This window comes from Hakea prostrata, chromosome 4 (assembly GCF_041222555.1).
Source record: "Hakea prostrata isolate BN-2017 chromosome 4, UWA_Hpros_2, whole genome shotgun sequence".
In the NCBI taxonomy this organism is placed as follows: Eukaryota; Viridiplantae; Streptophyta; class Magnoliopsida; order Proteales; family Proteaceae; genus Hakea; species Hakea prostrata.
The window spans coordinates 3,001,782-3,016,519 of record NC_142603.1 but is presented as its reverse complement, the minus strand read 5'-3'; the positions used below and the strand labels follow the sequence as shown (position 1 = coordinate 3,016,519).

The window sequence follows — 14,738 nt, the reverse complement described above, 5'->3', positions numbered from 1 at the left end:
GTTTGCATCTTTATGCGGTTCTCGCCCTTTCTACAGTTAAATGACAAAGACGTGCACCGACGCAAGCTGCTTAGCCGAGTTGGGGATACATCTGTCATTTTTCAAAAGCTAAGGGCAATTCCAGTTCAAGCAACTTGCGCTGGAAAGCAGTCAAGCACGACTTAGCGTGTTATCTACCCACGTGTCGATGATCTATAAGACAAGCGCTTGTATAGACCGAGAAATACAAGATTATTCTGACAAGACAGTGTCCTTTTAGGGACATTTTCTTCACGTTAAAGGAAACCACTAAGCGGTTTACGAGGGCAGAACCACTATTGTTTTCCCAAAATAAGTGGTTTTAGTACCTGAAAACCGCTTTTCTTTTCCTTATAAAGCTGTTCATGCCAAAAGAAGGAACTCATCGCATGTAGAAAAAAAGCTCTGGTGGCCGCCATTGCTACAGGTACAAATTTCTAAAAGCTTTTGCTTCTGCTTGGATCTCTCATTTTTTTACATCACTTGTACGAATCTTCTCTCACACTACGTTGATCAACGCAACTCTTGATTTATTCGTTATTGTCCTTTTCAGATCTTACACCCTTGAACGAACTACTCTTCTCATCATCACCGCGAATCTGAACATAAAACAAGAGACTGAAACCCTAACTATTTGAATCGGAAGGGATGGGGAGAGGAAAGATCGTGATCCGAAGGATCGATAATTCGACTAGCAGGCAAGTGACTTTCTCAAAGCGCAGGAGTGGATTGTTGAAGAAGGCAAAAGAGTTAGCGATCCTTTGCGATGCCGAAGTCGGTCTGATGATCTTCTCCAGCACTGGGAAGCTATATGATTTCTCAAGTACCAGGTCTGATACTATGTCTTGGTAGGTTTCCATAAATTTTGAAAAACTTTTTGCTTCTACCTCCAATCACTGAAAGAAAACCTAAAGATCCAAGTATTTGGAGCTTATATCCTCTGGAATGGCGTTAATTTTCTTCTTTTCAACTTTGTCCTTATATGTTTCCCCTTCCAAATTTCTATAATTCCATCTCATTTTATTTTGACTTAAAAAGCTGAGAATTTATCTCTTTTCCACTCTTTTTGTTGTGCAAAAATTCCAATCGTTGTGTTCATGATTTATGTTTCGTGCATTGCATGATATATACATTCTGTTTTCTCTGTCTGATTAATTGGAAGTTGAAATTTCAGTTCTTATTAGTGAGTTTTTTCATCTGTTACTGAGAAATCAATTCTGCATATTATTTCTGAGTGCAATTATATTTTCTTCCTCATTATAATATTGAAATAATTGCTTGCTACTTGATGCGTTATGTATTTACGCATGCACGCAGTTTGTGTTTATTTTACACACATATGTAAGCATTAATGCATTAAACAAGTTTCCTTTTCTTCAGTTAGTTTAGAATCCATACAATGAATTCATGTTGAGGTCCTTGAGGCAGTGAGTGTTTTCTGAGTGACATAGTAGAACGTATTGCCTGCTCGATTAGCTACTTTAGAGAGCTGTGGAAGCTGATTCATTATAAAGTGACTGATGAAATGCGTCAAAGGAGAATCCTCAGGCTATATATTGAAGTTAACAATTGAAGCGTGTCATCATTAATGAAGATAAGCGATATGACCACGATCCGCCACCTTTATCATTTATTACTAATATTGAAGGGAAGCCCTAGAGGGGTTTAATTATACTATGCTGTGGAGCCTGAAGCCTGAGAATGAACTAAATTGATTATTAATCTAAGAGAAGGAATGATTAGGTTAAGCTGATCAGTATTGTGGGAATTTCTCTGGTTTCTTTGCATTTTTTGGGAGATACACATTAGGCTACGCAATATTGGACTTCAGATGATGGAAAGGCGATATGAGAAAGACAATGGGGAGGAAGACCGAAATTTACAGGCGAGAGAAAACAAAACAAAAGACACTAGGAAAGGGGTCGACCGAAAAAAAGGGAAAAAGGTCTTGTCTTCATAGGTAAGAATTTTAATCCATGGCACATGTAGTTAGGAGGTTTAACGTGGAAAAATTGGAATGGGAGAACCTTACATTTAGAAATTCAATTCATTTGCAGATACATTGTGAAATGTTCAAAGATCTCTTCTTTTTTGGGGAGGGATAGAAGCTGAATTCAAACATATTCCTCATTCACATACACATACATATGGACGAAGGAAGTCACATTTAGATTGCTCGAATAGGGATACTGAGAAGGATAAATCGAAGAAACAACCGGTGGAGCAGAGATAACAGGAGAACCAGTTGGAGAAGCAGTTGGAACAGCAGAAACTGGTGAAGCCATACATCGAGCTCAATGAAGAACAAAGAAATCTAGAAAGAACGAGCCAAGAAAACCAGAGAGAGAAGTCTGCTCTGGAAGACTCACGATAACATGTGAAAACAGGAATGATTCCTATTTCAGAAAATTAATAGTGTATATAACAATGTACAACAACTTGAACTATAGCATCTCCTTTTTCTATGTTGATCATGGAACTTAAGGAGTTAAAAAAGGTTTTTATGGATAAAAGCTAATGTTGTAAAAAAATTAAAACAGGATTGAAGAAGGGAATAGTTGTCCAAGGTGTCATTTGATTAATGTAAACTAAGATGAAATTAACATAATTTAGTATATTTAAAATATACTAAGATGAATGAATGATGAAAATATAAAAGACAAATAAAGAATAAACAATTGAGGACCAATTTAGGAATAACTTTAGTACCTGATAAGTGTAAGGAATGTTGCTTAATGTGGCACAAACATATTTGGTGGAGACCTTTGACATCTTCAAGAGGGAGCACCAAATCACCAATATAGACTTTACAATAGAAGTCATTAAAGACCAAATGGAAATCTTTTTAATCTTCCAAATAAACACGTGACTTCTATCATTGGACTAGCTAAGTTAGAATAGCCAAAATAATGCCTAAAATATTAGTTTTGTCTCAAGTAGTTTCCAACAATTTTAATTAAGTTTTATGGCTTACAAGTTTTATTCATTAGAATACCATACGTATATTTATAAACTGGTATAAGTTTTTCATCCATTTAGGATTTCTATAATAAAAAAATTATTTTAATTTTGTAAGTTCCTCAACACCTTTATAGGAATATATAATCTGAACATTATGTTACCTTTTATTCATCTTTTTGAAGTTTAACTTAAAATGCACATATCTAAGATTTGTGTTTCTTAGTTATTATTGATAACTTATAAACTAGTTTTACTTTTATTATTTTCATTCATTAAGTTGTAATAATAGTTTCTCTATCTCAATTTATTTTCTTTAACATTTTATTAGTACATTTTACTATCATTTACAATTTGTCTGTCTTTGAAATTTATAGTCTTCATCTCCTCATTTTTAGCTATTTTAAAGAGACCTTCACTCCCCTCCTCCCTAAAATTACTTTTAGTATTTTTATTCATTAAGTTGTAATAATAGTTTCTCTATCTCAATTTATTTTCTTTGACATTTTATTAGTACATTTTACTATCATCTAAAATTTGTCTATATCTTTGAAATTTATAATCTTCATCTCCTCATTTTTAGATATCTTAAAGAGACCTTCCTCCCCCTCCTCCCTGATGCTGAAGTTGTTTTGGGGATTCACAATTTTTAAACCGTTGCTTTCTCTATTTTCTTGTTAGCTTCATATTGTATCACTTCCACTTACACCTTCTAAAAATCTATTCATATGTAATCCTTTGATGGTTTCTAACTTAGATTTTTTTAGTTTTAATGTATATCTGTTTAAAGTTTATCATCTCACCTCAAGTTCTCCTAAATGTATGTTAGGCTCTAGCAAAATGCCCCATCATTCCCCCCTCCAAATAAAATAAAATAAAAAACCCCAAATGATAAGCAAGTTAAAATTAGATCTTTCTCTTAAAAAAAATTCATATTGATGGATAACCAAGTGATACAAGCTTAGGAAAGGGCTGCTATGGTGGGATTCCGTGGAATAAGAATTTGGGGAATAGGATGAGGAAGAAGAGAAATTGCAAAAGAGGAGTAAGAGAGGAGAATGTTCATATTCACACACCAACTGCATAGGCTCTCGCAAACATAACTTCATTCGTGCAACTCAATCCACAAATGGGTTTCCTAATAAAATCTATTTAGTGGAAATAAAACATAAAATCCAAGAAACCAACATCCAAACTAAAGTATAAAATGCTCTCATGTAGAATACTAAAATAAATAGAAAACTAAAGGTAAAACTAAAATAATATATTTACTTAATTCAACTTTTATTGAATCAAATCCTATTGAACTGGTTCTTTTGAGGTTGAACGAAAACTGGTTGAACCGATATGATACTGCATTTCCAAGGGATAGAAAATTGAGTGAATTTTTTCTTTTGTTTCTTTTAGTGATGCCGATCACTTTGGATTTTAGAAAGAGATGAGACTCTTGGATTTATTCATATATGTGACCTTGTTGATCATAAAACTAAATCAACTCTCTTTTGGTCAAAAAACTGAATCAACTTGACCACGGAAATTGGTTAAACATGACCATGTATTCCATTAGATCCGCATAGAAGCAATAATAAAGAACTGATTCGTAGTGTCGCCACGCACTATTGGGCTATTAGCCATTACATAAGCTGCTCCCCAAACTTTAAAGAAGTGTAGCTTTCTGAAGTGTTTCAGATTGAAATCCACTTTTTCTTTTTTCAGGTAAATGATATATGTATCAATAATTGAAAACAGAAAGATTATATCACAACTATTACATTACATCAGAGAAAGTGTAATCTAGGTTTAGGGTTAGCTTTTAGGATCTTTTAAAATGGAATCGATACACAATTAGGGGCTCTAGATGTTTCGGCCAAGAGGTTTAGGGGCCAATGAAGCTGCCGGGAATGTTAATTCAGATCTGAGATTGCAAATTCAAATTGTAAATTCAAATCCTAGGTCTACAGGGACTCGGCTAGGGTTAGGGTTTTGGGGAATGGCTGCTATCTTGTAGTTTAGAACTAAGAAAGTCTCTATCCTGCAGTTTTGGAAGTTTCAAAATTTTGTGCAATTCTTCTTCAAGAAGTTGAAGCGAAGGAAATTTTCAACTTCAGCCTTAGGGTTGCTCTGGGGATTTTAAGATTAGGACTATATTCTATAGGTTAGGCGACCTCTAAGAAGGGTATAATGAAGGGTTTTGGATAGGGAATTAGGAAGTCTTAATTGGGTGGGATCTGAAAACGTGGGAAGAAGAAGGAGAAGGAGAAGGGGAAGGCACTCGGGGTGCTGCCGTGCTAGGGAAAGAGGTTGAAGTTGGAGGGGTTGATGGGGAAGGGGCAGTAATTACTTGATCAAACACTTTTTTTTTTTTTGGCCAAAAACTAAAATTGCATATATATATATATATATATATATATATATATTAAATAAAAGATAAGAGATCTAGGGACCAATACAGATGCAAAGAGTCCACAATAAACAAAGGTGTTATACCCCCACCAAAATTTGTGAAGGGAGAATCTACGAGCACCCATAGCAAGAAAATCTGCAAATCCATTACCAACTCTAGGGATGTAACTAAAAGTAATTCTGCTAAATAAAGAACATAAATGTACAATATCTAGGCTATAGCTCATCCAATCTAAAGATGACTAATGACCTTGAAGAGCTAAAACTACAGGTAAATAATCGGAATGGATTTGTACATCAACTGCACCCAAAGAGGAACCAAGAAGGATGCCATCTCTAATGGCTTCCAATTCAACTGAAGTTGCCGAAGAACCAACCCCAAATTTTCTTTGAGCCACCACAAAGCCTCCATTGAAATCCCACATTATGCATCCTCTACCTCCATTGTGCAAGGTACCATCCCTAGAGCCGTCTACAAAAATATGGAAAAGAGCAAGCTCCTCCGAAGAGTCATGGGTGGGAAGGGGAATCCCACTGTCCCTTTGAAGCTTCTTAATGTGGAGTTGAATATCTGCACATAGATAAGAAAAAATAGTCAAGGTGTGAATTATAGAAGCCTTAGTCCCCCTAAAAAGAACTGCATTTCTAGTATTTCAAATACCCCAAACCAAGGCACTCCACATCTGATTCACCAAAGTTAAATTATCACAGCCACTGTTCTATTTGATAAAATCCATCTAGTCATGTAAAGATGTTCCTAAAAACTCAGATGTATTAATACGTAATGGAGAAAATCTCCAACATTCCTGTGCATGAGAACAAAGAAATAGAGCATGACATACATTTTCCAAACTATGCCCACATATTAGAAATAGGGGTGTGAAAGAAACATTTCTTGAAAATAAGGAACTCTCTATTGCAAGGGCTTCATGAGAAGATTCCACAAGAAATGTTTAATCTTTGGCAGAGTCGGAATTTTCCAAATATCAGACGGAGAGGAAGAAGAAGCTACATTACATTTATCGTCAATCATAACTAGATATTGATGATAAATGGATTTAGCAGTGAACTTACCATCTTTTGATTTGTTCTAAATCCATGAGTCCAATGTATCAAGGGACAAAATAGGGATAGCAAGAATAGCTTGGACATCACTTGAGAAAATAAAGATTGAAGCAAAGATAATTTTCATAGACGTGTGTCCCAATCAATAAGATCATGCACTTAGGTTGGATTATGTCCCAATGATGGACTGCTAATGCAATGGAAAGCCAAAGATGGGATCAATGGGTCTTCATAAATATTTCCATTAGCATCATTACCCACTTGTCTAATAAGACCTTGTTTAAGAATATCCCTCCTAGATAAAATACTTCTCCAACCCCAAGAACAATTATTTTAACCCTACATTCCAAAAAAGGAGTGTCCTTAATATACTTTGTCTGCATGACCTGGGCTCATAATGAATTTGGGATAGTCAGAAGTCTCCAACTTTGTTTAGCCAGTGGAGCCTTATTAAAACAATTCATTTCCCTAAATCCTAAGACTCCGTATCTTTTTTCCTTACAAAGAGTTTCCCATTTAACCTAGTTGATTCCTCTACCTTGATCATTTTTCCACCAAAATTGGCAAATCCTTTGGTTATTCGAGTGCACAATTGTTTGGTAATAAAAAATAAGACAGCATAAACCTGGAAAGCAAAGCCACAACTTTAATCAAAATTTCCTTCCCAACTTGAGATTGTAGTTTCCCCTTCCACCCAGATAATTTAGAATCAAGATGCTCTAGAATGATAGAAAAATTATGCATTTTAGATTTTTCCAAATAGAAGGAAGACATAAGTAAGTTCCATGAGAATTTACTTCTTTAATATCAAATGTAGATACTATGTCAGTCCTGAGATCAAAGGGGTTTTAGAACTAAATAGGACAACATACTTTTTAGAACTGATATGCAGGTCAGAAACTATTTCATAATCTTGCAAAAGAGTATTACTCTGAGATGCATTAGAGATGGACTCAGGAGTAAAATCATACTATCATCTACAAAGAACAAGTGATTAATCTTAGGGGCAAGATTTGAAAGTTTAAGACCTGGAAGCTTGTGGATCTCTATATTCAAACTAAATCTTTGGGAAAGAATTTCTTGGCAGAGGATAAAGATGTAAGGACTTAAAAGACAACTTTGTGTGATACCTCTTTGTGACACGATGATTTTGAAAAGGGCAAACCATTGATTTTAATTTGGTATTCAATAGTGGTAATGAATTGCATAACCCATTGAATACATCTAGCATCAAATCCCATGTGTCTTAAAGTATGTTTAATAGATGATCCCTCTAGTTTGTCATAGGCCGTGCAAAGATCTAGCTTGAGAACCATGTACCAAGATTTTGATTTTGATTTGCGCATAAAGTGTAAATACTCATGAGCGAGATAAATGTTGTTTGAAATAGCTTAGCCTGGAACAAAGGCACTCTAAGTCTGACTAATAATGGACCTCAAAATGGGTTTAATTGATTAACCAGACATTTTGCTATGTTTTTATATGTAGTAGTACATAGATCGATAGGTTTAAAGTATGAAACATCTTGGGGATGGATTTTTTTGGGAATAAGAGAGATGATGGTTTTCTTAAGGCTTCGAAGCATATGGCCCCTATGCGGCGGGGGCCGCCGGGCGGGGCCCGCCGGCCGGGGGCCCCGGCCGGGGGTTCTTCTCGGAGTTCCGAGCATATGGCCCCCATGAAAAAAATGTTGAATTGCAAGGGTGAGATCATTGCCAATAATGTCTCAATGGCTTTGAAAAAACCTAGCAAATAGCCCATCATAACCTAGAGCGTTAGTGCCCTTCATTTGGAATAGAGTGTGCTTAAATTCTTAATCTCATCGAACACTTGAATGGTTGGAAAAGAGGATGAAGAACTCAAAAGTGCATAAAACAAAGCCAGCCGTAGGTCACCCTCCCAGGGATCCCACAACTTCTTACAAGTCTATTCTTAAATCATAATTTTCATTTATCAACTCAAAACTGAAAAATTACAAAAAAGACTAGGCTATTTATGGCTTCCATAACCCAAAATTACAAAATGTAAACCTAAGGTATCCAGCTTCATCTCTGCCCAATTCAAGAATCATAATCTCAAGCCAATCCACCTTTGGAGAAGATACTTTTTGCTTTGCCGCAAATTTGACTAGAAGTCAGCCAATATATTTGTCTCCCTAAAACAAAGTTTTTTTTTTTTTTGGGGGGGGGTTAGAACATCCTTCAATTATGATTACAGAGAATTCCAAATTCCATCTTTGTAGCGCATACCATGGAATTTCTTGTTTTTTTATTGAAATCACAATAACTACAGAATTACATCCAATCGAAATCTTGTCCAGCCGAAGGCTATTAGCCATCTCAAACCCAATCATTACTGCTGAACCCTAGCTACACACGAAAGTGAACCACAATCTTAGCTGCATATCACGAATCAAACCTCATGCACCCCCTTTCACCAGGTTCCAACAAAGCTACCATCAATGATCAATTTTAGACCCACCCTTTTGAGGTTGATTCTAGAAGGACCCCACACTGAGGCTGCTCAAGCACCACAACCTTTGTCCAACCTTCGGGCTACAATAAGATCTTCTTGACACATCCATGCCACTTTAGGGCCTGTTTGGTTATATGAGTCTTGAAATTTCAAATATCTAAAGATTTCAAATCTATTGAGTCATAATTTATAAAATTAACTGTTTGGTTAACCTGAATCTATGGAATGAAATATGTGAATTCATCCTTGAAAACTATTTGGTCAACGTGATTTTTGTGAATGCACATTTATCGCTTTTATAGTAGGGGTGAAATCTCTGCATACCTATAAATTTACAGATTCACATTTTTAGTGTAAAATGATAAATCTCTAGATTTCAGGAATCCAAGAATTTTCACAACTAAACAAGTATAAATCTTACATTCATGAATCTAGAGATTCAGGTTACCAAACATGCCCTTTAATAGTTTCAGTTTTATCTCTTTTTTGATGTCCCACATCTACCATTCAGTTATTTAAATTTTCCCTTGAACCTTTGTAAATTACGTTCCACCCATATTGTATATACGACCAGAATGAAAGATCTCAGCCATACCTTCTCTAACACCATGTTCCTACCCTTATCTGGGTTATCCCTCAACCATTTAATGCATTCCTCCCACGTATTCTTCTCCACCCACCCTATCAAACAATGATATTGTGATCCACTTAAGCAGTCAAATCATTTCCAAATATTATTGTTAGAGCAAATTGCATTGGCACTCCAAAATGAAAGCCTTAAAGCACTGACACCTCACTTTATGTTTAAAAAACACAAAGACCCTAAAATTGGATTTTCATTGTATATATTTGTCTAATTTATTACTGAAAACAATCTAGATACTGTTTATTATAGGGATATTTTTGGAATTGAAACAAAATAAACACTGATTTAACTGTTTTTAGTGATAAAATTGGACAAATATATCCAATAAAAATCCAATTTTAGGTCTTTGTGTTTTTTAAACATAAAGTGCGGTGTTAGTGTTTTAAGGCTTCCATTTTAGAGTGCCGGTGCAATTTGCTCTTATTATTATTATTATTATTATTATTATTATTATTATTATTATTATTATTATTATTTATCTTATAGAATAATATTTTTTCTTTTTTTACAATAATATATCATGCAAGTAAATCTTATAGATTTACCCCCCCCCCCCAAAAAAAAGGAGAGAGAGAGAGTAAACCTTATAGCTTTTATAAATATATTAAAAAAATGTGTAAGACAGTCCTTACACTTGGAAATAACATATCAAATATTCTTTTTTGGGTACACGATAACATATCAAATTCTTTGTTTAGAGTCTTTAGACAGTCCCTTTTCCTGAAAGAATGATAATTGTGTTAATCAAAGGAAAGACCACATTGTAGGCCTGATCGAGGGTCTCTACTCATGGGACACAATTTATAATTCTTTTCAAAAGAAACAACCATGAAATATTAAGTACATATTGATATAATTTTTTTTATTTATTCGAAAAGAAAAATTTATATATATATATATATATATATATATATATATAAAAAAAAAAAAAAAATATATATATATATATATATATATATATATATATATATATATATATATATATATATATATATATATATAGTTAAAATTACAGTGTGGTGTTTCAGATGCTAGTCGAGACATCATATTGATCAAAAGTCCTAAATCAGCCCTAGCAGATTCATTGGTTCCAGTTACTCCCGCAGTTGCTAGGGTAGTAAAAAATTCAAGTAGTTTGGGTGATTGAAAAGTAGAGCAAGTAGTCACTTTTGAGTTTTTCATGGTAACTACTATTTCAAGAAGACTTTCTAGATATTGTAGCGGCCACGCTGTTTTTCGAGACTTTGGCAGGAAGGAGGTGATACTGTCATCGTTGCACCAAGTTTGGGTTATTGAAATACTTTCCTTCTTTACTAGTTCTAGGCCCATAGAGATTGCAAAAAGGGTAGCACCAATCTTATCATTATCATCCACTTCACCTGACTCCACCGTCGAAAGCTTTTCATTAGAGCTTATTCCTGCACTCAAACTTGCTTTCTTCATGGGTACATGAGATTCCATTTCACAAAATAACATTGGTGAGTGAAGCATAGATAAGTCTTGGGCAACATCATGTAGTTGGTGATTCATAATAGCAGTATTAATACAGGGTGAGGATGGTTCTGCCTGTGGGTGCTTAGTTAAAGATTCAGATTGAAATTTCTTTATCCAAAAGCATATATTATTCATTATACTCGAGCCAAGTTGGGTTTTTGTTTCTTAAACAACACATTGTTTCTTTCTACCCATAAATAGTACCAAGTAACACTAAAGCAGTAAAAGAACCAGCGAGAGGTTTCTTTGTCCATCATAGTATTGGCTAGTAAAGAAATGCAAATATGTAGTATCGAGCCATTGTTGGTTAAGTGTTGTGTTCTAAGCCCCAAGGATCTTGCCGCCTAGATCTTGGTCCATCACAAGATATGAACACGTGCCATAGAGTCTTTGCCTTATCTCCGCATAGTTCACACATAGGGTCCATTTTTGACCATCGGGCAAGGATAGACTTAACTGGCAATCCTTTGTGAGAAGGTATTTCGATTGATTAGGTATTTTTGTCTTTGCAACGCTCGACCCGCCAACTTAGCAGAGAATTTGCCATTGGGAGAGACTTTTGATACCCACCTATCATTTGTAGAGGTTAGTAAAAAATTAGATAAAACTGATGAAGAGAGGTTAAAAGTTGAGAGATACTTCCCTTGAGCTCAAGATTCCTCTTCATTTGTGCAACCGTAGTTTCCGATGCCGAAGTTTGGGCATCATTAAACTTGGTCACAATAGATACTCCCTCATTAAGCCAAGGATCAAACCAAAAGGAAGTGTCATCTCCATTTCTAACAACTTGTCAAACCATTCCTTTAAGCAGAGGTGTTACACTACATATACTAGACCATGGCCATGAACCCTTCTTTCCCACACTTTGGGATGAAAAAAAGATGTCTTGGGGATATATTTAGCCTTAATGGTCAAAGCCTAAAGACTATTTGGTTCATTGAGGAGTCGCCATCCTTGTTTAAGGAGCAATGCTGTGTTGCCATCTTCTATTCTTTTAAACCCTAACCCTCTAGCACACTTGGGGTGGCAACACTTGTCTCAGCTAATAAGAGCAAGGTTTTTGGGCTTAAGTGGGTTGCCAAGCCAGAATCTTTGGCAGAGCGAGTTGATTTGTTGGCCGAGGCATTTTGAGAAGTGGAAACATTGCATGTAATAGACCGACAACGGTTGTAATACATATTTAATAAGTACTTCCCTTCCAGCGAAAGACAGGATGAGGCCTTCCACCCAGAGAACCTCTTTCTCATCTTGTCAAGAATGAAATTAAAATTCTTGGTTCTAGCAGAATTGTAAAGTATATTAGTGCCCAAATACACAGCATCATGCCTCATCTAGGTAATTCCCAAAATAGATAGAATTCAACTCTTAGCATCAGCTTCCACATTACGACTAAAGAACACTCCACCCTTTTCAAAGTTGCCAGTTACGTCAAAGAACAACTACAACACGACTTTAATTGCGAGGGCATCTTCAACTTCCGCTTGACAGAAGAGGAATGTATCATTCGCAAAAAATAAATGAGAAATTTCAAGGGTAAAGAGAGCTATTTTAATACCTTTAAACAAATTGGGTCTTATGTACTCTTGTAATAATCTGGACAACACTTCCACGATCAAAAGGAAAAGGAATGGACTCGGGGACAACTTGCCGTAGCCCACGCGTTCCCGAGAACCATTCAAACGGGCAACCATTAAATTTAATGGAGTAGGTTGCAGAGCTAATAAGTAATCACCAAGTCACACCAATGTTGGTCGAAACCCAAATAGCCAAAAATACTAGAGATAACCTTCCATTCTGTTCTATCATAAGCCTTCGATATATCTAATTTAAGTGCAACAAAACTTGATTTTCTAACTAATGGGGGTTGGTCCAAGTGGTAAGCAGCTTGGTCTGATTAAGTAAGGTTCTGGTATCGAATCATTGTGGATGCAAAAAATCCCCATTGGGAGACTCACCCACCACAGCTAGGTGTGCGACGCGGGTCGAACACCTGTTTATAAACCGGAGTTGGCAACCCAAAAAAAAAAAAAAAAAAAAAAAAAAAAAAACTTCACTTTCTCGCTTGCCAAAAATACATTATCAGAAATTTGTCTATTGGAGACAAACGCACCTTGAAGAGGAGAAATGAAATGGGCTAACAACGGTTTTAACCTTCGGGCTTAAGATTTTTGCCAAAATCTTGTAAGTTACATTGCAAAGACTGACTGGGCAAAAATCAGTCATAGAGATTGCATTGTCCTTTTTTGGAATAAATCACAAAAGACTGTGATTGACTCCCGAGGGTAAGTATGCATCTTTAAAGAAAGAATCAACAAACACAAAGAGGTCCTTATAGAGGAGAGACCAGTGCTGCTGGAAGAAAAAAACATGGAACCCATCTACGCCCAGGGCTTTGTATGGATCAAAGGAGAATAACACTCTTTTAATTTTCTCTAAGGAGGGTGATACAGCTAATCCCTCCAACGGCAAGGAACTAGTCAATGGGGGAAAAGGGGTTCAATAAAGGCCGGATCTAGAGGATTGGAAGTGGTAAAAAGAAGCTGCATGTGTGGTAAAGGGTTTGGCCCAAAAGATGTTACACCGTACTATTCATATTGAACTTAAAAGGGATAGAAGTTTCTTACAACCAAACAAGCAGAGTAGAGATTATCCAAAATCCAAGTGTTACGATCTTTGGAAGTGTTTGGAAATTTGAAATTAGGAATACGTAGCCCCAAATATTTTTCGCCAAACCAAACTTCTCGCAAAGAGATATTTGTCAAGCAACCTGAAATCCTGGAAAGATTATGGAGTATGGGTTACTCCTGCAATAATATAGCAACAAACACCTTGGTACAATAAACTAAGAACCAAAGCCATCAGCATTCCCTACACAGCATAATATGATAACTCCTGCTATGTTTAGACCAAACCTTCCAAGAAACAAAAGAAACACATAAACCCAAGAAAGAAGAGAAAATGAGCATCTCACAAAAATTTAAGCATATGATTGCGATAGCATATCTAGAAGAAAATGTGATTCAAATAGAAAAAATTTGAATGGCAAACCAGAGTTTCCAGCTAGGCAAATACAACTACAAAAATTAAAACCTTCAGCATCACTATCAGAAATATAACCTTAGGTTGTGTTTCTACTAATTTCTGGAAATTGCTTTTCCACTCATTTTCATGGATAAAAGTTTTCAATTAGCCAGATTTGCTAACCACCCAATTAGGATCTCTGGAATTTGGGGATATTTTCTCGTCCTCTACTCTCCTAAATTCCGCAACTTGACAGTTGGATCCCAGTGGTGAGTGCCCGAAATCCAGTTATCCAATTTACAGGATCTATGGCTTGATTCAAGGAGCTTTTACTCCAGTTTCGTTACAGTGAAAGTGCTCTGGAAGAAAAGGTGAACCACTTGGTGGTTCCCATCTCATATACATATGAAAATCAAACACCAAACTTGTTTAAAGATGTCCACCCAGGTATATCACTAAAAGAATCATCTTTAGAAGTCCTTGTTGACAACCTTTAACGTATCAAACCTTGCTTTTTATACTATTTTTTAAAACATGCATTTTCTAGGCAATGGAAATAAAATGTAGTCGTTTCACGTATAAAACTAAAAAGAAAATGTAAAGAGACTACCTTCTTAAGTAATCACCTCCAAATGATTCCAAAAATTCAACCACCGTC

The 14,738-nt window shown here is 35.6% G+C and overlaps 2 protein-coding genes across 4 annotated transcripts in view; one reads left to right on the top strand and one right to left on the bottom strand.

Moving 5' to 3' along the window:
• The first annotated feature begins 274 nt into the window (after positions 1–274).
• The window catches only part of LOC149017084 (MADS-box transcription factor 23-like), a 50,549-nt gene continuing 36,085 nt past the window's right edge, over positions 275–14,738 (top strand). Inside the window, exons 1-2 of one of the 3 annotated variants that reach the window (XM_089151393.1) lie at positions 275–445; positions 572–866. In XM_089151393.1, the coding sequence (XP_089007519.1) occupies positions 667–866 (200 nt within the window). In that variant the 5' untranslated portion in view covers positions 275–445; positions 572–666. The remainder of the gene's footprint in view (positions 446–571; positions 867–14,738) is intronic. The other 2 variants (XM_089151394.1, XM_089151392.1) reach the window with 2 other exon arrangements.
• Positions 12,277–14,738, bottom strand: part of LOC149017083 (uncharacterized) — a 73,934-nt gene continuing 71,472 nt past the window's right edge. The window contains exon 7 of the transcript XR_016172774.1: positions 12,277–13,834. The gene's annotated coding sequence lies outside the window, so the exon portion shown is untranslated. The remainder of the gene's footprint in view (positions 13,835–14,738) is intronic.